The sequence below is a fragment of the Chrysemys picta genome, chromosome 4, assembly GCF_011386835.1.
Source record: "Chrysemys picta bellii isolate R12L10 chromosome 4, ASM1138683v2, whole genome shotgun sequence".
Classification (NCBI taxonomy): Eukaryota; Metazoa; Chordata; order Testudines; family Emydidae; genus Chrysemys; species Chrysemys picta.
The window spans coordinates 100,066,402-100,088,928 of record NC_088794.1 but is presented as its reverse complement, the minus strand read 5'-3'; the positions used below and the strand labels follow the sequence as shown (position 1 = coordinate 100,088,928).

At 42.3% G+C, this 22,527-nt stretch overlaps 1 protein-coding gene across 1 annotated transcript; it reads right to left on the bottom strand.

The window, feature by feature from the left end:
* Window positions 1-1,061: 1,061 nt before the first annotated feature.
* On the bottom strand, window positions 1,062-3,733 carry LOC135983142 (myb/SANT-like DNA-binding domain-containing protein 2). The gene is made up of 2 exons (XM_065593203.1): window positions 2,804-3,733; window positions 1,062-1,682 (listed from the first exon to the last, which is right to left on the bottom strand). The coding sequence occupies exons 1-2, from the start codon at window positions 3,351-3,353 to the stop codon at window positions 1,168-1,170; spliced, it is 1,065 nt and encodes a 354-aa protein (XP_065449275.1). The 5' UTR covers window positions 3,354-3,733; the 3' UTR covers window positions 1,062-1,167.
* Between the last annotated feature and the right edge of the window lie 18,794 nt (window positions 3,734-22,527).

The window sequence follows — 22,527 nt, the reverse complement described above, 5'->3', positions numbered from 1 at the left end:
GTGACTTGCTGTCCCCTGCCTTGAAACGCCAGAATACCAAGATGAGAGCAGCCCTCACAGTTGAGAAGCGCGTGGCGATAGCCCTGTGGAAGCTTGCAACGCCAGACAGCTACCGGTCAGTCGGGAATCAATTTGGAGTGGGAAAATCTACTGTGGGGGCTGCTGTGATGCAAGTAGCCAAAGCAATCACTCAGGTGCTGCTACGAAAGTTTGTGACTCTGGGAAATGTGCAGGCCATAGTGGATGGCTTTGCTGCAATGGGATTCCCTAACTGTGGTGGGGCGATAGACGGAACCCATATCCCTATCTTGGCACCGGAGCACCAAGCCACCGAGTACATAAACCGCAAGGGGTACTTTTCAATGGTGCTGCAAGCACTTGTGGATCACAAGGGACGTTTCACCAACATCAATGCGGGCTGGGCGGGAAGGGTTCATGACGCTCGCGTCTTCAGGAACACAACTCTGTTTAAAGGGCTGCAGCAAGGGACTTACTTTCCGGACCAGAAAATAACCGTTGGGGATGTTGAAATGCCCATAGTTATTCTTGGGGACCCAGCCTACCCCTTAATGCCATGGCTCATGAAGCCATACACAGGCAGCCTGGACAGGAGTCAGGAGCTGTTTAACTACAGGCTAAGCAAGTGCAGAATGGTGGTAGAATGTGCATTTGGCCGTTTAAAAGGCCGCTGGAGATCATTATTGACTCGCTCTGACCTCAGCCAAAGAAATCTCCCCATTGTTATTTCTGCTTGCTGTGTGCTCCACAATCTCTGTGAAAGTAAGGGGGAGACCTTTATGGCAGGGTGGGAGGCTGAGGCAAATCGCCTGGCTGCTGATTACGCGCAGCCAGACACCAGGGCGATTAGAAGAGCACACCATGAAGCGGTGTGCATCAGAGAAGCTTTAAAAACCAGTTTCATGGCTGGCCAGGCTACAGTGTGAAATATCTGTTTGTTTCTCCTTCATGAAAACCCGCCCCCTTTATTGACTGATTTTCTGTAAGGAACCCACCCTCCCCCTTCCCCCAGCTTTCTTTCAAACCAAATAAAGTCACTATCATTTAAAAATCATTTATTCTTTATTAATAGATTAGAAAAAGAGGGAGGGAACCCGGGTGGTATTTGGGAGGAGGATTACTGGGAAGGAAAAAGCCACAAAGAAAAGGTTAAAAAAATGACAGCCTTTTGCTTGGGCTGTCTACTGGGGTGGAATGGGAAGGTGTACGGAGCCTCCCCCCCCGCGTTCTTACACGTCTGGGTGAGGAGGATACGGAACATGGGGAGGGGGGAGGGTGGAACAGGGGCTGAAGCGGCAGTCTGTTTTCCAGCAGCCGTTCCTGAACCTCCACCAGACGCTGGAGCAGCCCCAGCGTTGCTTCCTTCATCCTCTGGTCTTCCTGACGCCACCTCTCATCTCGAGCGTCTCTCCTCTCCTCACGTTGGTCTCTCCTCTCCTCACGTTGGTCCCTCATGTCCTCACGTTGGTCCCTCCTCTCCTCACGTTCACTGACTTCTTTCCTATACTTTGAAACTGTTTCCTTCCACTCATTCAGATGAGCTCTGTCACTCCTGCTGGATTGCATAATTTCAGAAAACATCTCTTCTCGCGTCTTTTTTTTACGACGCCTTATCTGTGATAACCTTCGGGATGGAGGAGGGAGGCTTGAGGAATTTGCAGCTGCTGTAGGGAGGGGAAAAAAGAGAGAATTGTTTTAAAAGCTACATTTTGCAGAACAATGCTTATACTCTTTCACGGTGACCAACACTGTTCACATTACATAGCACATGTGATTTCTGTGCAAGGTCGCATTTTGCCTCTTAATGCTGAGTGCCTGTGGCTTTGCTGCTAGAGATCACAGGTCTGGGCAACAGAATTCTGCTTGCATGCGGCCATGGTAAGCCATTCTCTTACAGCTTCTGCGCCCTACTTTCCCACATACCAAGCATAGCTTGTAGAGTGCTGCAGAAGCCTGGCCAATCTCAGCCAGTTGGGGGGGGGGGGGGGAGTGTGGTGGGGCTTGTCTGGGCAAGTAGAGTGCTGCGGTTTTTCTGTTAACATTCAGCAGCACCAGAAAACAAACTAACCACGGTACCCCTCCCCCCCACCGCGTGGCTGGTATCAGGGAAGATCCCTACAGGCACCAAACTAATCCCCCCCCCACCGCCGCCCCCCCCCCTCGCCATGAATTCTCTGGGATGATCACAGTACCCCTCCCCCCACCGCGTGGCTGGTAACAGGGAAGATCCCTGCTAGCCAAACGCGAAAAACTCAGGGCCAATTTCCCATCTGCGCTTGGCTAACTGCAGGGAAGGATTTATTTTCCGCCACAGGCAAACAGCCCAGTAGGAACGGCCACCTCTGTCCCCTTAATTAAGTTCCCGTATTTCAACCAGGTTACCAGGAGTGATATCACTCTCCTGAGGATTACACAAGAAGATAAAGAACGGATGTTGCTTGAATGCCAGCAAACACCGGGACCATACGCTGCCAGGCTTTGTCAGGCAATGATACCAGATTACTTGCTGCAAGCATGGCGTGGTCAAGTGTCCTACCATGGAGGAGGGAATAAAGATGCACTGCCCAGAAACCTTCTGGCAAGGCTTTCGGAGTACCTCCAGGAGAGCTTCATTGAGATGTCCCTGGAGGATTTCCGCTCCATCCCCAGACACGTTAACAGACTTTTCCAATAGCTACAGACTTTTCCAGTAGCTGAACTGACCGCGAATGCAAAGTCAGGCAAAGTAATCATTAAAAACCGTTTGCTTTTAAAACAAGTTTTATATTTTAAAAGGTAAACTCACCTGAGGTGCCTTCCATGGGGTCAGAGTCTTGGGTACTGGCTTGGGAGGCTTGGGAGGCTTGGGAGGGTACTTCAGTCAGGGTGATAAAAAGATCCTGGCTGTTGGGGAGAATGGAGTGCTGTGTGCTCTCTGCAAGCTCATCCTCCTCCTCCTCCTCCTCCTCTACCCCATCGGCAGAATCCTCAGGCGTCGAGACTATCCCCGACCCAGAATCCACGAACACAGGTGGGTTAGTGGTGGCAGCCCCCCCTAGAATTGCATGCAGCTCGGCGTAGTAGCGGCATGTCCGCGGCTCTGACCCGGAGCGACCGTTTGCCTCCTTTGTTTTCTGATAGGCTTGTCTGAGTTCCTTGACTTTCACGCGGCACTGATCTGAGTCCCTATTGTGGCCTCTCTCCATCATGCCCTTGGAGATTTTTTCAAAAATTTTTGCATTTCGTCTTTTAGAACGAAGTTCTGCAAGCACTGAATCCTCTCCCCATACAGCGATCAGATCCAGTACCTCCCTCACGGTCCATGCTGGTGCTCTTTTTCGATTATCAGCCTGCATGGTTACCTGTGCTGATGAGGTATCTGTGGTCACCTGTGCTCTCCACGCTGTGCAAACAGGAAATGGAATTCAAATGTTCGCGGGGCTTTTCCTGTCTACCTGGCCAGTGCATCCGAGTTTAGATTGCTGTCCAGAGCGGTCACAATGATGCACTGTGGGATAGCTCCCGGAGGCCAATACCATCGAATTGCGGCCACACTAACCCTAATTCGAATTGTTAAAATCGATTTTGGCACTACTCCGCTCGTTGGGGTGGAGTACAGAAATCGATTTAAAGGGCCCTTTACATCGAATTAACTAGCGTCGTTGTGTGGACGGTTACAGGGTTAATTCGAATTAAAGCTGATAAATCCGAATTAAAGTCGTAGTGTAGACCAGGCCACATAGACCTCCATTTAACAAGGCACTTAGGCACATGCCTGAATTTAAGCACGTAAGTAGTCCCATTGATCACAAGCATACTTAAAGTTAGGCACATGCCTATGTACCTTGCTGAAATGGAGCCATAATGGGGAATACCTCTAGTACATCTCAAAGCTGTCAGACTCTGGGGAGAGGGGAGGAGGGAGAAGTGTTTTCAGCTTGCCTACTGCATTCATCACTATTCGCCTTTTTAAAAAAATGTATACTCTAGTCAAGAAGCAGAAGACAATACCTACCATATGACTGGGAGGATATATGAAGCGGGGTCCTACAGGGGTCTTTCCTATTGGTACTGATCAATATATTCACTAATGACTTGGATGATGGAATGGAGGGTATGCTTATAAAAATTGTGGACGATATGAAGCTGGAAGGGGTTGCAAGCACTTAGAAGGACAGGATTAGAATTCAAAACAACTTTGGCAAATTGGAGAATTGGTCTGTGTAGCCAGGCAGTTACCCTGCTCCTGAGAGAAAAGACTAGGTGGATTGGGGAAGCAGCCACAGCTGGGGCCACGCCACAATCAGGCCACAGCTGGCTCTATAAAAGCGCTGTGAGCCAGGCACTAAGTCATTCTCTCCCTCTAGCAGTAGAGAGAGAAGGACCTGGCTGCCTGGGAGAGAAGGCTACCTGAGTAGAGCAGTGCTAGGGAAAGGCAAGAGGAGCTGGGGAGCTCCAGCCTGGTAACTCCCTAGGCTGCAGGCCTTGTGCAAGGCCTACAGAGGTACTGGGGCTGCAGAGGTGTAGCCTGGGGTTAGGAAGAGGCAGCTGGTCCAAACCCCCCTTGCTAGGGATGAGTGGTTTATAGACTGCAGTCTGCCCAAGTGAGCAGGGGCTAGATGATGACTGGCGGTAGCCACTGAGGCAAGGTGGGGATAGAGGGTTGGGGGTTCACCTGGGAGGGGAGACCTGGAGTGTGGGGTCACTGCCAGGGGGCAGCCCCCCAAGGTAAAGGGACACTGGGCTCTGAGAGGGACACAGGGGCCAATGGCAGGTGAGTGCCAGGAGGAGGCACTCCATACACTGGAGAGCTAATTCCCGAGATAACCAGCAGGAGGCGCCACACCAGTGAGTCATCGCTTCGCTACAGTCTGTAATCAGGAAGATGCAAAGTACTGCATTTAGGAAGGAAAAATCAAATGCACAACTACAAAATGGGGAATAAGTGGCTAGGTGGTAGTACTGCTGGAAAAGATCTGGGGATTACAGTGGATCACAAATAGAATGAGTCAAAGTGATGCATTTGTGAAACAGACAAATAATAAATGGGATATGTAAACAAGAATGTCATATGTAAGGCATAGGAGGTAATTATCCTGCTCTACTTGTTACTGGTGAAGCTCAACTGGAGTACTGCATCCAACTTTGGGTGCCACATTTTAAGAAAGATGTGAACAAACTGGGAAAGAGTCCAGAGAAGAGCAACAAAAATGATACAAGAGTTTAGAAAACCTGACCTATGAGGAAAAGTTTAAAAAAAAACAAACCCTGGGTGTATTCAGTCTTGAAAAAAGAAGACAGTGGGGGGATAGAGAGGGGTGACTTGATAAGTCTTTAAATATTCCAATTAGGGATTTTTATAAAGGGGGGGTGGTGATCAATAGTTCTCCATGTCCATTGAAATTAGGACAAGAATAATCAGTTTAATATGCAGCAAGGCAAATTTAGGTTAGATATTAGAAAAAAAATTCTAACTAAGGTTAGTTAAGTATTGCAACAGGCTTCCACTGGAGGTTTCAAATAATAGGTTAGACAGACATCTGTCAGGTATGATCTAGGTATACTTGGGCTTGCCTCAACGTGGGGGGGATGGACTAGATCAGGGCTGGTCCACAACATTTTGGCACCTGAGGCGGGGAGCTCAAATGACGCCCCCATGTCCCTTTGCTTGGGCCAAAACTTTGAAAGGTCTCAATTCTGCCTTCTTCCTGTTCTACTCCTCTCATGGCACTGCTCTGCTACCTACCCCAATAAAGGAGAACTAACAACTTAAAATGCCTTGTTCAAAAATTTTAAGTAACACTTAACTTTCAAACGGCAACTGTAACTTTTCTTGTCTCCATAGTAAACATTGGCATTTTTATCTGTTTGAATAATCGAAGTGATGCTTTCCGTGCCTTCTTGGTTGCAAAGATTTGAACTGCTTCCTGAAGATCCACAGTCTGGGCCAGCTCATGCTCTATTGAGATGGTTGCAAGGCCGACCAGCCTCTCCTGTGTCATTGTGGAATGTAGATGTGTTTTTATTAACTTCAACTTGGGGATGCTGCGTTCTCCACTGGCAACTGTTACAGGAAGTGTTAGAAGTATGCGCAGAGCAACAAAAGCATTTGGAAAGAGGGTGGTCATCTTATTTGTGCACATATATTCCATAACAGCCTTTGGAGCTGATCCTGCTGAAATGTATCTTGAAAGGGCTTTCAGTTCATCACCTAAATGATGACCTAAATCATCGCATCAATATCGTGCATGTTATCATGTGGCAACACTGTCTCTAGTGCTCTGCATTGCTGGTGTAGGTGGTCTTCAGGTGAAGAGTGAGGAGTTTTGGAATATCATACAACGTCCCAAATATACTGCTGTGTTCCTTGAGCTGCAGGAAACATTCTTCAACTGACTGTATTGCACAATCTAACACTTGGTTAAAGAATTCAACTTTGAATTGTTGTTTGGGTCTCTTATGGGATTATCCCATGCCTCATAATCAAAATGTCGTCTTCTTCGGTGACTCTTGTATTTTTGAATGGGTGGGGAAGTATGAAGTTCCTCTGCCAACTTCTGTGCACTCTTCAGAACTTTTTGAAATCCCTCATCTGACTGGTAAGACTGTAGGTATGACTTTGCTTTGTCCAGTTGTTCCATTGCTCCAGATATCACGGTCAACACCTTGGAGTCTCTTGCTTACAACATTTATTTCAAACAGTATGTCATGCCACAACACTAAGCCACATAGAAATTTGAAGTTATATATGTTTCTGGTGATTCCATTTCCCTCTGCCACTGTTCTCCCACGAACAGTTCCTGTCATAGCATTATCCTCCATAATGGCATCATCTCTCTTCCCAATTAGGTGTTTGATAGGCTTTATCGCCTCCACTCGACTTTCCCATCATGTGACACTCAGTGGTTTCAGTGTCAGAGAGGATGTTTCCAGATGTTGCTTCAAAATTTGCCATTGATGAGTTGATGCAGAGAAAAAGACATAGATGCTTTGAATTACATAAAAAAATTCAGCAGCCTCACTAGAAGCTGATGCTGCATCACTGACCACCAAGCTCAATGAATAAGAACTGCATGGGACAAAAAAAGCTCAAGGGTTTAACTCTGGGATCCGTGTCTGCACTCCTCTGTTCTTTCCTCTCATGTTGGCACCATTATTGTAGCCCTGACCTCTCATATCAGCTATCGCAATTCCTGTATCTTCCAGCTTTTTAGGAAGCGCATTTGTCATACCAGCTCCTGTAGTATCATCAGTGTCAATAAATTCTAGAAAATGCTCTCTGACAGTCACCATTGCATGGACATTTTCACAAGGTTCTGTTGTTGTTAAAAAACGCACCATTAAAGCCATTTGTTCCATATGGCTGATGTCAGGTGTGCAGTCCAGAATAAGGAGAGTAATATCTTGCTGACTTCAGATCTGCCATAATCTTCTGTTTGACTTTTGTTGCCAGTAACTGTAGGATCTCATTTTGAATTTTTTTCCAAGGTAGTGGTGTGTGTATATTTCTTGGGTGGGAACTCTTCTTAGATGCTCCTGGAGTACAGTATCAAACTCAGCCATCAGCTCCACAATTTTAAGGAAGTTTCCATTGTTTGGCACATACAGCTGATCCGAAGTGCCATGCAGTGCTAAGTTTTGGGTAGCAAGCATTCTCACAATGGCAATGAGCCTTTTCAAAACATTTTGCCAGTAAAGAGACTCTGATGCAATCTTCTCTTGATGCTGATCATCTATGGTGGCCTTTAACCTTAGTCTCATCTCAAGCTCTTTCCACCTATGGAATGCTCTCTGGTGATTTGCTGCCTTCTCATGGCATGCCAGATTTCTAGCCAGATTTTTCCAGTCCTTTGTTCCTGAAGAACCCAATGTGGCTGGAACATGAGACTGGAAGAGTTTGCAACAAAAATAGTATGCAGCATTCTGGGTTTTTGAGTACATAAGCCATGGTCACCATTGGGGATTTCACACCAGTAATGTGTTGGATGTGTTCGTGGTCTTTGGGGAACATGAAGCTTTTCACTTGCTGTGGCCCATGCAGTACAAGGAAGTCCCTCAGGCTACTGCTCAAGTGGGTCCACAGTCCTGGATCATCTAGACTTTAAGGAACTAAACTCAGCAGCCGTTGTTTCTTGCACCTCCACCACACTCTTCTCTGATCTACACTTTTCTTCAGGAATGTGCACGGTTACATCCATTTGAGATGGAGATATGAATGCTGCAGTAGCTGCCAGGTCATCTGCACTCTAAGTGGAAGATCAGGCTTCTCCTCACCATTCACATTTTCACTGGGGCTGGATGGCTCACCATGAAGATTCATGTCTATGTATCTCAGGAGAGCTCCTTCCTGCTTAGATAGAAAGGCTTCCTTTGCTTTCTTTCTTTTTCTGAATGCTGCCCCAGAGGGGAGTTTTCTTATTTCACTCATGACTGCTGTTCTGAGCCTGCTATAGTGGCTCTCAATACTCAATTGAAGGGGACAAATAAGCAGGCTGGTAGCAGGGCCTGATTGAGGGAAGATATCAGCGTCTTTAAGGGCCTAACTGGCTCCTACTACTTCAGTTGACTGCCTGTTCTCCTCAAGTGGGTTCAGGGAAGCAACAGGAAACAGGAAGCTCCCTGAGAAGCTGATGTTAATCAGTCCAGGTTCCTGGGGGGTGCTAGAGAGGTACATAAGAGGCTCCTCTTCCTCGCTCTTTCTGCAGCTCCTGCTGCTTTCTGTTTATTCCCTCTCACCTTTTCTCCTGTCTGCCTGTCTCTTGTGCCCTCCTTCCTCCAGCACAGCACTCCACCATCTCTGTGCATCTAGAGCAGAGAGAATACATATGCACCAGCAGCAGACACAATTTTCTACACTCTGGGTCCTAGTGGCACCCCACCGCCCCCATCAACAGTCTGGCACCTGAGGCATTTGCCTCATGGTAAGGCCATCCCTGGACTAGATGACCTTTTGAGGTCCCTTCAGCCCTATATTTTTATGATTGTTACGTTGGTGGCTAATCCAAATTTAAATTCACACACCATAAATAATGAATAGTAAATTGCCAATAATGAAAATGACTATTTTGTGAACAACCCTTATGCTAAAATTTGTTCATCTTAACTATTCAAACCATACTGACAAATAATGAGGAAATCAGTACTTTATGAGCAAAGAGAGAGGGCTCAGGTATTGGATTGGTTACACTAACAAATATCCTTTGTCTAGCTGATCCAGACACTATGGCAGCAGCTCAGAAATGGTTTTAACTGCCACCTGGATCATCTTGTTGGGTTGGTGATGATTAACATTCACACCACCTGGCCATTATGAAGGCATAGACCCTCAGTTGTAGCCATGGAACCGACTCTAGTGTGGGTGCTTGCAATGCTTTATTAAAGCTGATTTTGAGCCCAGGTTGCATACTACCAGCTTTGGGAGCTGCTCTAAACAGGTACTGACTGTGAATAGCTTCAGAGGGCCAATTACAGAAGCCGAGAGAAGTCTCAGCCATGTCCCCCTTTCCCTGGCTGTTCCCCCTACACCAATAGCTGTATAAGGGGTGACCTTAGAGCTACTATGTTGGCCTCACATCACATGAGGACCCCAACACACAGAGAAGCCAGTCACTGTTTCAGTACTACCTTCCACATCCTGGACATCTGCAAAAGAGAAAACAAAGTCAATAGTTAAAGGTTACGTAGTTCTCATGCACCCATCAACTAACTTACCTCAGGTTTCTCTAACTTATGCTGGGGAGTAGGAGACAGACAGACCCCAAACTGCCCAGGAATACAAGGAGGCACAGAGGTAGATTAAAGCCATCTTTACTCCCCCGGTCAGTTTTTGTGCCAAGCAGTATCCGACCTCTGTCCTCCTATGTGCTTCTACGATGCACAGCAAAATGGAGTCCCTATTTGGAATCATTGGGGCTCTACATCAACACGACAACAGGGAATTGGGGATAAAGACCATCACTGTTCTAATGATATATTTATCCATTCAAAATGTGTTGCTTCTCAGATAATGGATATCAGCCATGTTGTCTGCTACTGTTTCATACTTGGTAAACTATTGCTATCCTGATCATTGCTGGAATACAATCGCCAGCAGAGCTCATATCTTATGACAAGCCAATGGTGACTTCCTATTCTGATTAGGAGAAGTGAAATTACCTGATCATAATTTCAAAATGGGTGAACTGTTTGCTTTTTTAGAAAACAATAAGATGTTTTCTATGGCCAGGCATCAAGATTGATCTTTAAACCATTAAGTTCAAACATCTGATTAAAATCCATTCTAAAATGGGAAGCCTGTATGAAAGTGTAGCATTCACAGGCCTTCGTTACCTTAACGATGGGACACAGTGTTAACAGATTCTGACTACAAATGCTTTGTAGCATGTGCAAAGAATGTGGTATACAAACACACCTGTCTTAGAGGTTGTGATTTCTCTATGTTTACAGTAAGAAGCGAATCTTCAGTTCATTTGGTTGAATGAATGCTGTGCATTTTTTAGCTTTACCTTTTCTTCACATGCAATAATAGGAACAAGGAATATATAAAAGTTGTGATGTGTGAAAAAGCATATATAAAGATGCAGGATTATATGGGTATTTGCAAAGCTTGTCCCAGAAAACAGTTAAAATAAACTGGATTTTATAGCTTTGTGAATTTGCACCTGTCTTTAAACATTAGCTGTGGACAGCTGTAAGCAAATTTCTATGTACTTTACTCTTAAATTCAAGCATGGTCCTTTATATTAAGATTCAGATATGCGACACCATAAACAGCTAACTACTGTGGGCTTATGAAGAGTCTGATCCAACTCCCACTGAATGTAGCAGGGGTCTTTCCATTGATTCAAATAGGTGTTGAATTAGGCCCAGAATGTAAAGTTAGTAACAGATGCATATAGTCTACTTTCTTAAATATACTTTCATTTCCAGTTTTATTGCTGCTGTAGACTTTTTGGATTTCATCATATGTAGCTTTAACAGAAGAAGTGTGGTGGATAATATCCGAAGATTCCTTCCAAGTTCTCATTTTCCTCTTTATATACATGCTGAACATTCTCTGTGTGCAAAACTGTTGCCATTGTCCAAACTCTATCCAACAGAGCATGCATACAGTCTTTCTTTAAAAATGCTGTTCCGTAAATCAATGAGGAAGAAGTTGGCGTTCATGTAGTAGATGCTTGTCATCATCACCTTTTGCCTTCTCTGCCCCCTTCCCCACAGATAATCTATCATGTTCCTGAGCAGCATTGGCTTAGAAAATAAAAATCCCTTGAGGAAAGCTTCTACAAACATGTTCTGACCACCTGCCAAATATGGATGGCAAATGATAGGTTGACCTGATAAGGTTTGAATAGGCCAAATCAGGTGCCAAGCAACCTTAACAGTTACCATCCAGAAGCTAGTTAGCTGAGAGACAACCCACTAGACGATGAACTACTTGTGACCTTTCCCCTTTTTGCAGATTCTCATAGTTCTACAAAGAAAGAAGAGAAGATACAAAAACTATCAAGTAGCAATACTGTGTCAGGAGAGCAGGTCGTAGGCAGTCAGGCCCAGTGGTTGGAGCCAAGGGTTGATTCAGAGCCAGGAATCAGAGCCAAGGATCAGAACTGGATTACTTCAAGTCAGGGAAGGCAGGAGCAGGACTGGTTCCAAGGCAGGAACAATGGGAAATGACTAGAAGGCCAGTTGCAGGGCATAGTCTAGGCTGGAGCAAGGCTTTGAGTGAGATGTGTACAGGTAGGCATAGAATCCGTAGGCATGTGCATTGAGCAGCGGTTGATCCTCTGCTGATCTTAAAAGCAAGCCACCTGCCTGCCTTAACCAATCTGGTGGTTCTGCCGTGGCCCAGCTGCACTCATTGGCTGCCTGATGATGGGGCAGGTGCAGCTGCAGGCCCTTATTTCTGACATACAGTAAATATCTTCAGGTATCTTTTCAGTTAGGATAAGCACTGTGTTCTTACAGCTGAAGGGAGGAGAGGATTTGCCCTTCAAGTCAACCAAAAGTCTAAGTCTACTGCTTTAATTCCTTATTGCTGCATTTTTTGGGAAGTGGGGGGGGGAGCTTTAGCATCTGTCACAGTGTTTACCAGAGAAAATCCAAAACCATACAGCAAATATCAATTCAAGAGTTACTTAATCTATAGAAAAGTAAGTGGGAATGCCTTTGACTGAAGCACTGTGGGGTACTAAGAACTAGACTGACAAATTAGACAAAAGATATTACTAATCCTATTCAGTGTATACTGTTAAATATATATGAAGTGGATTTATAACCTGTTTCTGAAGTTACTTTATCATCAGCTTCATTTGTAAAGAAAAAAAGGAGAACAATTTTACCACAGACTTTCTTTTGTATTTTGCTTCCAAAGTTTCACATTCATTCACCTGTGTTCTGTCTCCCATTGATAGAGGAAATACCATACTAGAGCCTGCCAAGCAGCAGTTTATTGGCTCTGTTAGAATCATGTTGTCAGAACTTGCCATTGTCAAGTTTGCCTCTCCTGCCCAAACATCAGCTTAAGCAAGTGAACAGATATCTTGAAACCAAAATGCTTTCTGCCCAAATGTGTTAAATAAGCACAGGCAAAAATGGCAGAGACAAATTCCTGTTGCTCTACGGCTTGATCAAATATCAAAATGTACTGTAAGCATTCACTGTGACTTTCCATTTAAATACCTGAGTATCAAAAAGAAAGAAGTATACCCCATATGTTAGATAAACTTTGGTGTGTGTGTGTGGGCTCGCGTGCGCACAATGTGGAGCTGGGTGCTATGTATCTATAACACTGTATAAGCAGATTAATTATTTTTGGTTATTATCCTACAGTTCTTACTCGGACAAAGTTCCCATTGAAGCCATTCAGAGTAGGGAGTTAAGAATTTGGCTCTACAAGGCCCTGATTCTAGGCCCATTGAAGCCAATGGAAAGATTCCCTTTGACTTCAGTGGGCTTTGGGCTCTAAGTTTACAGTGTTTTATAAACACACACACAAAAAAGGGGGTACAATTTTCAAAAGTGACTTAAAAGCCTAAGTCTCAAAGTCTATGGGACTTATGTTCCTGCATCATTTAGGTGTTTTGGGCCATTTTGCTCATGGTCCCTCCTCTCAGGATTTTATATAGATGCACTTTCTATCCAGCGCCACCGAAGGAAAAAAAAGAGAATGCAAGAACTCAGTGGTCTCTGTGTTAGCAGATATTCCAGCAGAGATTTAAATTGGTGTCTATCAAAGTTCAGCCAGATGAATTAAATATCAGTGCAAGCACATTATTCACAAAATGCAATGCTGCTTTTTTCCCAAAGAAGAATCCCTATCACTAAATCAAAAACAACTTAGTTTCCAGAAGCAGCCTCATCTTCCTTCATTTTAAAGAAAATTAGAATTACATACGGTATCACCAAAATCACTTACTGCTTTGCCGGCTGTTCCAAGTAATTCTGAAAATGGGGAAAATGTGCAATTTTAGGTTCTCATCCAGATATCTTTGAAATTGCTGTTCTTTACAATATGAACCTCTGTGTCGATGTACTGTGAATAAAGGAATGTGGGTTCCATGGATGCTACTTTGAGTCAGCTCAAAAAATGAAAAAACTGTTCTTTTTGTCCCTTCAGTAGATTTGGTAGGGTACTGTGTTATTGTTAACAGGGCATATAGCCCCCAGAATCAATATGACATCCTGAAACTTTCTCTCAAATGAGGTTACCTAGAAACATTTATGTCTTACATGATTATGCCTCCAAGACATGTGATAACATTTGCTCAGTTTCTTTTGTTTTCCTGTTAACATTTTCATTTAAAAGTTTTTGATAATTTTCTGCTATCTTTCCCTTCTTTGTGTTTTTCATGTACTTCTTTTTCAGATAGTCTAGGTGAATTAACTGAAGAATAAAACTATAATACAGTCTTATTATAAGCAGAACAAAATGAAGATGATCTGATGAGATAAATCACTGAAGGTTAATAGCTTTTTAAAAATCAATCTTCCTTACAGAGGAAAAGGGTAAATGGCTTAGTGGATGAAACATTGGCCTCTCACCTTTGTGACCATAGTTCAAGTCTAAACTGTGAAGGCCCTGTGTTACATGAGTTTATTGGGCTGAGATCAGTCTCCAGTGGGCAGGAGTCTGCATTACAAGGTTCCTGCATGTAATTTGCCATATAGGCGGTACTGATGCATGAAGTTAATATAGACTGGGTGAAGTGAGATGGACAAACCAGAATTAACATCGCTCTAAGCAAAATGTGAGAAAATTCCCACTGAAGTCCTCTTGTTCTATGTCGGTGCTGTGGATTAATTAAGGACATGAGTTTCCAGAGCTGCTTTTGGCCTTTTGTCAGCCATAAATATAGTCCCATACTTTTCACAAACAATTATTATGAAAAATATGAAACTTTTAACAAATTAAGAGAGGTTTAATAATTGTAACTGATCATTTTTAATACCAAGTTCAGTCAAAGAAATAATTTATTGAGCTGTTAATTTAGAGAATAAAATAACTGAAGCATCAGAAGTTTAAGCAAAAGTGGGGAAAATTAAAAATAAAAAACAATATTTTTAGTGCAATTTATTAGCATGCTAATCAAGCTTCAATCAGATATTAGTCTGATAATGTGTTTTCCCATCAGTCATGCACATGCAATGACTATTAAATGGGCTTCTTTCTGATTTAGTTTTAATAATATGTTTTTAATAGAAAAGTACAATGGGTTTTGAATAGAATAAGAGTGACCCAAACTGTTTGCTGAATTGAACACATGTGGCACAAGAAACTTGTCAATTAAGGAAAATGTAGTAAGCTTGATTTTATAAGTAAAGATGTGTTCACTTAGAAATAAAATAAAAGCAGAAATGTTTTATCGTATGAGGAGAGTTATTTCCTAAGACACAACAATGTTGAGGAATCCTCTTAAATGAATGGGAAAGGAAAGTGTTTTTGGTTTAGTCGGTTGGCTTTTGCAACAGGATGCATGCAGTCTGCAGCACAGGTGTGTGTTGTGAGAATGCATGTGTGTGTCTGTATATATATGTAATCAGTTATGCATCACCACGTGAATGTATGGTGTCTTTACAGACAAAAATAGATACCTTATATATCTATTTTTGTCTGTAAAGACACCATACATTCACATGGTGATGCATAATTGATATATAATACATATAGGAAATATTATGCATGCCAGAACTTAAAGAATGGGTTCATGCTAAAATGTTTATCCTCTCATGACACTTTCATACTCATCCCAGTGATTTATTTATGATCATTGTTTACTGCTAATTCAAGCCAACTGCAAATCCCTTTGTTTTGATCAAAGCATTTTTCCTTGCCCAAGATTGATGGATGGCTTTGTCATTTGTGAGGTAATATGTTAAAGGTCATGAGTTAATATGTCCTATGGAACTCGGTTTTCCTCTCATCTTCCTTTCCCAAATGGGTGGAGAGAGAGAGAGCTCCATTTCTTTGTAATACCCATTTGTAACTAAATTAAAAATGTGTATATGCATGTGTAGTCATATATACACGCATAGTCACCTTTAAAATAATTTTATACTAAAAACCTTTTTGTAATAATCTATCGCTGCCTAAATCAAGTATTATTATTATCCCTTTTAAATTAAACTATCCACAAAACATGCATTTACTTTCAGTTATAGAAAATGCTAATAATGCTTTTAGAATGGTCTTTAAAAAGTCTAATTATATCATTTAAAAATTGAGAGACCAAAGGGCAAGCTAAATTCTCCTAACATAAATCAGACTTTTTTATTTCAATGACTTTAAAAACCTCAAATGCAGTAATTTTAATAGCAATGAAAGAATGAATAAGTCATAACTCCGCCTGATCACATAACTGTCTATAACTGTTATTAAATGCTCCAAAATAAGTGAACTCATTATGTTTCTGCACTGCTTTTAGCTAATCTAAGATTCTGCTCACTTAATCATGCAGAAGAGGCTTTAGCAGTTTTAGACCCTCAGCAAGGTCACTTCAATGCCTTTTTTTCTGTTCTGTGCTGATCATTTAAGAACAGTACTTTGACCTGAAACTGATGATCTCTCATATAAGCGTGAATATTTAACCCCGAAAGGGTTATGTTTCAGATGTACATTTGTACAGCCTATTGTCATATTTGCTGCAAACTGAGCCAGACACTCTTTTCAATAAAGGAGGAAATGCCCATCAGAATTTGTAAATGTCCTGTGCCTGATGAAAGTACATTTTATGATACCTTCAGAGTAGTGATTTTTAAAACACGTGATCCCACTATGAACTCTTTAATGAGTTCTAATTGGCTTTAAAAGTATGGTGATTAAATGCTGTTTTTTTTACTATAGGTTTCTGTCAGACAATATATAAATCTAACTTGTAGAATTTACCTAGCAATATAATTAGCTTAGGCATGATAAATGGAGCCCACTTAGGCAAACTTTACATACAGTAAAAAAACTATAAATGCATTCAAAAGCTGGGAACTTTATGAAATAAATGTTATGCCCTTTTTTGTGCGTGATGTCTATGCTACCAAACAAAGCATTTTTAAGGCTGCATCAACGCTATGAGCTAGCTCTGTGATTCCGAGCTCATGTATGTATATATGTATTAGCGCTCACTGAGCTAGCACAAGTAGGAATAGTAGTGTAGCTGCAGTAGCACTGGCAGTGGCAATGCTAGCATGGCCAAGTACAAACCCACCTGAAACCAGTGGGTACGTACTCAGCCTGGCTAAGCCATGCCAATGCTGCTATGCTACTATTTATACTCCCACTAGCTCTCACTGAGCCAGCACAAATATGTGGATGTGAGCTGGAAATCGTACCCCTTGCTCATAGGGTGAACGTAGCCTGGATGTCAGGAAAAAGAGTGTCTTCAGAAACTTCTACTAAGCGTCAAGTTCTTCTCTTCTGAAAACTCATTGCTTCAGTGGGAACAAGATTGGGCTCTATAATAATTTAATCATAGACTAAGGCTACCATTTTCCGACACTGGCGTGCATGCTTAACTTTACTCACCTGAGCAGTCCCACTGATCTCAATGAGATGTCTTTACATGAGTGAAGTTAAGCAAGTGCATACATGTTTTCAGGATTGGGGCTCAAAAGCCTAATCCTGCAAACACTCACTCCCCAGCATAATACTTATCGCTGTGAGTAGTCTGATGAAAGCCAATGGAACTACTCATGGCAGTCAGCATCAGCCTGGTAGGGTTTGGAGGATCAAGCCCTAAGGGTTCAATTGTGGCTTTTCACCACTGCCCCTCACTGGATCTCTGACTCAGAACTTGTGGCGAGCAGCCACACTCTGGCTCTTTCCAGGGCTGCATCATTTGCTCTGTCCTGTGCAAAGCCAGCTTTGCTAGATGATGTGGAAAGGGAGTTTGGGACCTCGCATCAGAGTTGCAGGATTTTCCTGTTGCCCTGCTCTATTAGCAAGTATTGGTACCCAGCACAGAACTACAGGTTAATTATGGCTTACTTTGTGGGCCAGATATAGTGCATTAGAATCCCCCTTCAGTAAAAGGGAGGTGCGATTAGCCTTCTGGCAGACGGAGCTAAGACTTGGGACAGACAAATCTTAAGAGAAGAAATATTAGAAACAGAAGACAAGGTGGAGGGTACATCTAGTTGTACGTAGATCTACCTTTCTGTCGGTGAGCCAAACCCCAGGAGGAGTGACTTTTTGACTCTGAGCTTTTTGTTTGGAGCTGAGTGGGGACTCCATCTCCCAGTCCTTTTTGGCAGGCTAGTGGCATTGTGGGTGTCAGCCTTGCAGAGCTCTTGCCCCAGATTCAAGATCTCTAATTGTGCCCAGCCCCTGCAGATGCTCTTTGGTAGCTATTCCCCATTTGTGCACCCATGCAGGGTGGCCCACAAAAAGCTTTATCGTACTATGAATATGGATGTTTTCGGGCACACTATAAGGTGAAATTTACCCCTGTGCACCACTTAGCCCTTTGTGCAATGGTGACCATAAATGAATAGTTTAAGTAATGTTAATATAATGCCAGAACTTATTTTTGGAGAAATCTGTTGCTTTTTATTTTTAGTATTTTAAAATAAAGGGGGTCACATTTTAACAAAAAGCCATGGGGGGTGGGGGGGAGAGAGAGACAGTGTGGAATGTGTTAAGATCTTTCTTCTCCCATTACTTTAGGCTTAAAACTACAAAAGCAAGTATTTAAAAAAAACAAATAAATTAATTCATTTAAATATAAAGAGGGTGTGGAAAAGGAAATATAAAGAAAATAAATCCTAACCAGTGAAATGTTCCCATCCACAACCACTGCTGTGCTCCGTGGAGTGTGTGTGATACTGGCACTCAGACTGAGTGCCAAAGTGTGGATCCAGTATCCTTTTCACAGTCAACCCCACATTTGGCTGCTTCAGCCATCACACTTCCTAGGCTGTTGACTAAAGCCATGCTAAGTGCCATGGCAAGGCTTGCATTGGTCCTCTATGTTTTGGTGAATCTCACCCAAAAATGAAATTGTCTTTTTTGCAATGGCATGATCCCTGGCTGTTGCTCAGCATCTCTTGGGATTAGGGCCATGATTAAAGGAGGTCTAGATTGTACCATTAAAGCAATTCCTGAATGGAGAGTGGTGGAGAACCATGCTATCCTGGGGGAACAGGCACTCAGAAAAGGATTGTGGCTAATGATGGCACCCTTACTTCTCAGGCTTCCTGTGGTACAGCAGGAGTGTGTAGGTGGCAGCATCATTCCCATCCTGTTTGGGATGACGGGCACTTCTGGGGACAACTGAAGGTAGCAGTCCCCGCACTCCCTTAAAAACAGGGACTGTGAATGTCCCCGTTCCTTACATGGCTACACACATTGCTGAGGGCTAGAACTTATTGCTTAGATTAGATTTACAGAGTTTGGAATGTAAGCTCTTGAGGGCATGGACTATCTCTTTGTTATATGATCAGTGCCTCGCACAATGGGGCCCTGGTCTCTAGGCACTACTGCAATACAAGTACATAATAATAATAATTAATAATTGCTTCTGCATTGGCACAAAGGCGAGAGGCAATGTGGCCTTCCAATTTGTGCAATGCTTTGACATCCTAAGACAAAAGCTACTTTAGAAGTGCAGCGTTATTAAAAGAATATTAGAAAGATATTTCCTGTACAAAATTGTATTTTGATACATGATGAATTAAATATATTGCTGATCTATCTTAGAAGATGCATAGAAGTTCCATCCCACACATATTTCCAGATGGGTGAAGCTGGTGCATTTGCAAACACACACAAAATTTAATAAAAACAGACTGCAAAATAGCTGTTTGTGGGTATTTATAGATGGACGAGAGAACAAATTAATAATATCTTAATATTATTTGCTTGGAGACAATATTTAAATAAAATGTAAGTTGTGGCTTGTGCTATTTAGATAAATGGTTGAGACTTAGTTTTCCTTTTCTCGTTTTAGATAAGTAAGTGTACAAACACAGGTTCAAGGGAGACCAACTCAATTCTGCCTGAGTATGGAAAGGAATTTACCCAAATCTCACTGGAGGGTCACTGTAGACTTAGTTCTATTTTTCTACATTTCTTTTCCTTATCTCAGACGGGGGATCTCAATAATAGAACAAAAAGGTAGAAGCTGAATTGTGTGATTGCAGATTGGTAGAGCCCCTTAGTGTTGTTGCTCTCCTGGCCTGTGTTCTCTCTGTGAAATCAGGCCACAGAAACACTTAAACAAGTCAGGTTCATGCAGCATTGCTCTAACTATGATAAATTGTTGTGACATCATGGTACTGCCACTGGGCAGTGCCACAAAATCACTGCTGTGAGGAGAAAATCTTTAATAAAAAAAAAAGTATATGTTCTCTTCTAAACAGGTTACTTCCATACTAGGAAAACAACATCCAGCTGCATATTAATAGCAAAAGTCACATCCTCACACTGAAGATATAAGAACAAAATATTACTGTAAGGATAACAAATAAAAAATATTGACTAGAGACATGCATGAACCAAAACTCCAGTCACGCACCCTGAGCTTTAGACATGTTCCAAATCCATATGTGGGTCTGGATCAGAGTCCTGCCTTTATAATGTGTTCTGTCTTTATAATTCATCAGATCAAAACACTGAACTTTGCGGTGGTCATAATCCACATTTTTGCAGCTTGATGCCATCTCTGAGATTTAGGAAATGTTTCAGAGATGATCCATGAGTAATTTTGCAAGCAAAAGTGCTGAATTCAGTTAGCAATGATTTGCGAGATACTATTATTCATACATACTTGGTCATCTGCCAAGTGGTAGTGATCATGTTTGTAAATCCCCACAGCTTAACAAATTTTAGAAGAACTACAATGTGTAAAATGTGCTATAAAATTTTATTAGTCATTCATTATCATTCTCTTTAAAATCTTTCAGTCACTCAGTCAGGTGCTAGACAATAATACCACGTGACTTGGGTGAACAGTCACACAATATAAAGAACTAATACCAAATACTTGAAACAAAAAATTCATGACCAATCCATACACTGCAAATTATTTGTCAGAATAGTTTGCAGGTACTTACATCTAACAAACACAGTCCTAGAAATCAGGATCGACTCACTCAGGAACCAAAAAAGGAACAATGGCCTGATCCCTCATTGAATTGGTAGGAGCATTGACTTCATAGGCACAGTATCAAGCCCTACATTTGTAATTAATCTTATTTTTAAAGGTTTGACCAACCCAGGCGGGGTACTTCTGCCTGGACAACAAAATAACTACTTGCAACTTTTTCTGCTAATTTCACACATAGTTGAACAGGGGGTTCATTTCAGAAAAATTCTAGTGGGGGCAAAGTTTGCTTTTCTAATGACTATATCCAAAGTCTGGGCATGTAGAAAAGGCAAAAATGGAAGACATAATAGAGCATATAGACCTATGGAAAGTCATCATTTTTGTCACCTTTCAGGCCAATGACAGTACACATTGTGCGGAAGCATACTGTGTTACTGTGTGAAACCCCTGTTTGGAACTGCCACGTCTTGTTTAGGATGCAAAATGTCTGTGTGGAAATATGAATCCATATAAAACCCTTCTGATTTCAGGCCTGCAAACAATTCAAAACTCCAACCAGGGCCATCAAGGTTTGTGCGAACATTTAAAGCAAATGTTGGGCCCAGTTTTAAGTGAACCTAGGCTGATTTATATGCAGATCTCAGAAACCAGATGAAATTGTCATTTTTGACAGTTTCATTCATATATTTTGCATTTGTTTACAGCCAAAATGTAAATCATAGCTTTGTAGCCTCTGAGCTTTGTAGATCAGAACCAAAGAAAATACTCACAGGTCTCCTGAGAAGTGAAACCTCACAGCTCTAGTTGTTATAATATTGTACAATATGATGCAACATGGTACAGCGGCCCAAGAACAGTATTTTCACATCTCCACTACCTACTGTATGCACTGGGTTAGCTGTTCAGCACCCAAAATGTTTTTAGCCAAAGTGTAAATATGCTTATTTGAAAGGGGACAGTAAGCTGAAGGCAAGATGACAACCAGCAAAATAAATGGAACATGCACCATAACTATATAGTAAGAGGCAACAAAAAGGTGAATAAAGTTAAAAGAAGATGCAGGAGCCAAATCATCTGCTGGAACTTCCAGAGCTGCAGAGATCTCCTTATGGAAACAATACAGAGAGAAATACCTTGAAACACACACCACTGAGATATAGATGGGGTAGGGATGGCTACATTTTTCAAGCATAGACCCACATAGTGTCTGACATACTCTGCAGACAACTGTATATTTATTTTAAAACTGTCCGTCAAATGGCAAAGAAAAGACAAAAGGAATGTGTCTTCAGCTGCACCCTGTAGGTTTCTAGGCTTGCACTCTGTCAAGCTCAGCCAAGGCGAGCAAAAGTTTTGGAGGTGTCTAAGGGAATAGTCCTCTTTGTGCTTTTAGTTAAAAAAATAATGTGCAAGGTGCTTCTTTAAAAAGCCAGAGCAAGAATAAATACTGATTTCTTGTTAGGAAATTTTTGACCAATTCTGACTAATTGAGCTAATCATCTAAAATATGTACTAATTTACCAAACTCTTTTTTAAGATGACCATTTCAATTTTAAAATAACACACACACACACACACAGAGTTTCTGAACGGAAGGAGCCCTATACAATACGGTGTAGAGCTGTGTGAAACTTTCAGGCCAAAACCTGAAATCAGGAGAAATTTATTTTTAAAAACAAAATTCTTCAACATTCATAAACCTCAGAAGGGAGTCGGGCCAAGCAGCTCTTGCTAATATTCCCATCCCCTTCATTGTCTTTTGACTGGCAGTAGTCCGAGGTGGATACCCTGTTTCCAGCTGGCCCCTTCCCAGAACATTAGAGGCTATTGGCTGGCTAGCTTGCTTTCCCATCTGTCTAACTGTGGATGTGGTAGGAGGTGCACAGAGTGGGTAGCCCTACTCCCCACCAAATCCCTATCTGCAGTAGCAGTATGGATCAAGAGTCAAAGATGGCACAGAGTGTAATGTGGGCTTGTCAAATCCCAGATCTCA

Excerpts from the sequence above, each read along its gene's own strand:
- LOC135983142 (XM_065593203.1), bottom strand. The coding sequence starts at position 3,353 with ATGCAGGCTGATAATCGAAAAAGAGCACCAGCATGGACCGTGAGGGAG. Across the intron at positions 1,683-2,803 it reads CCCCATGGAAGGCACCTCAG|CAGCTGCAAATTCCTCAAGC; the intron begins GTGAGTTTACCT and ends CCCTCCCTACAG.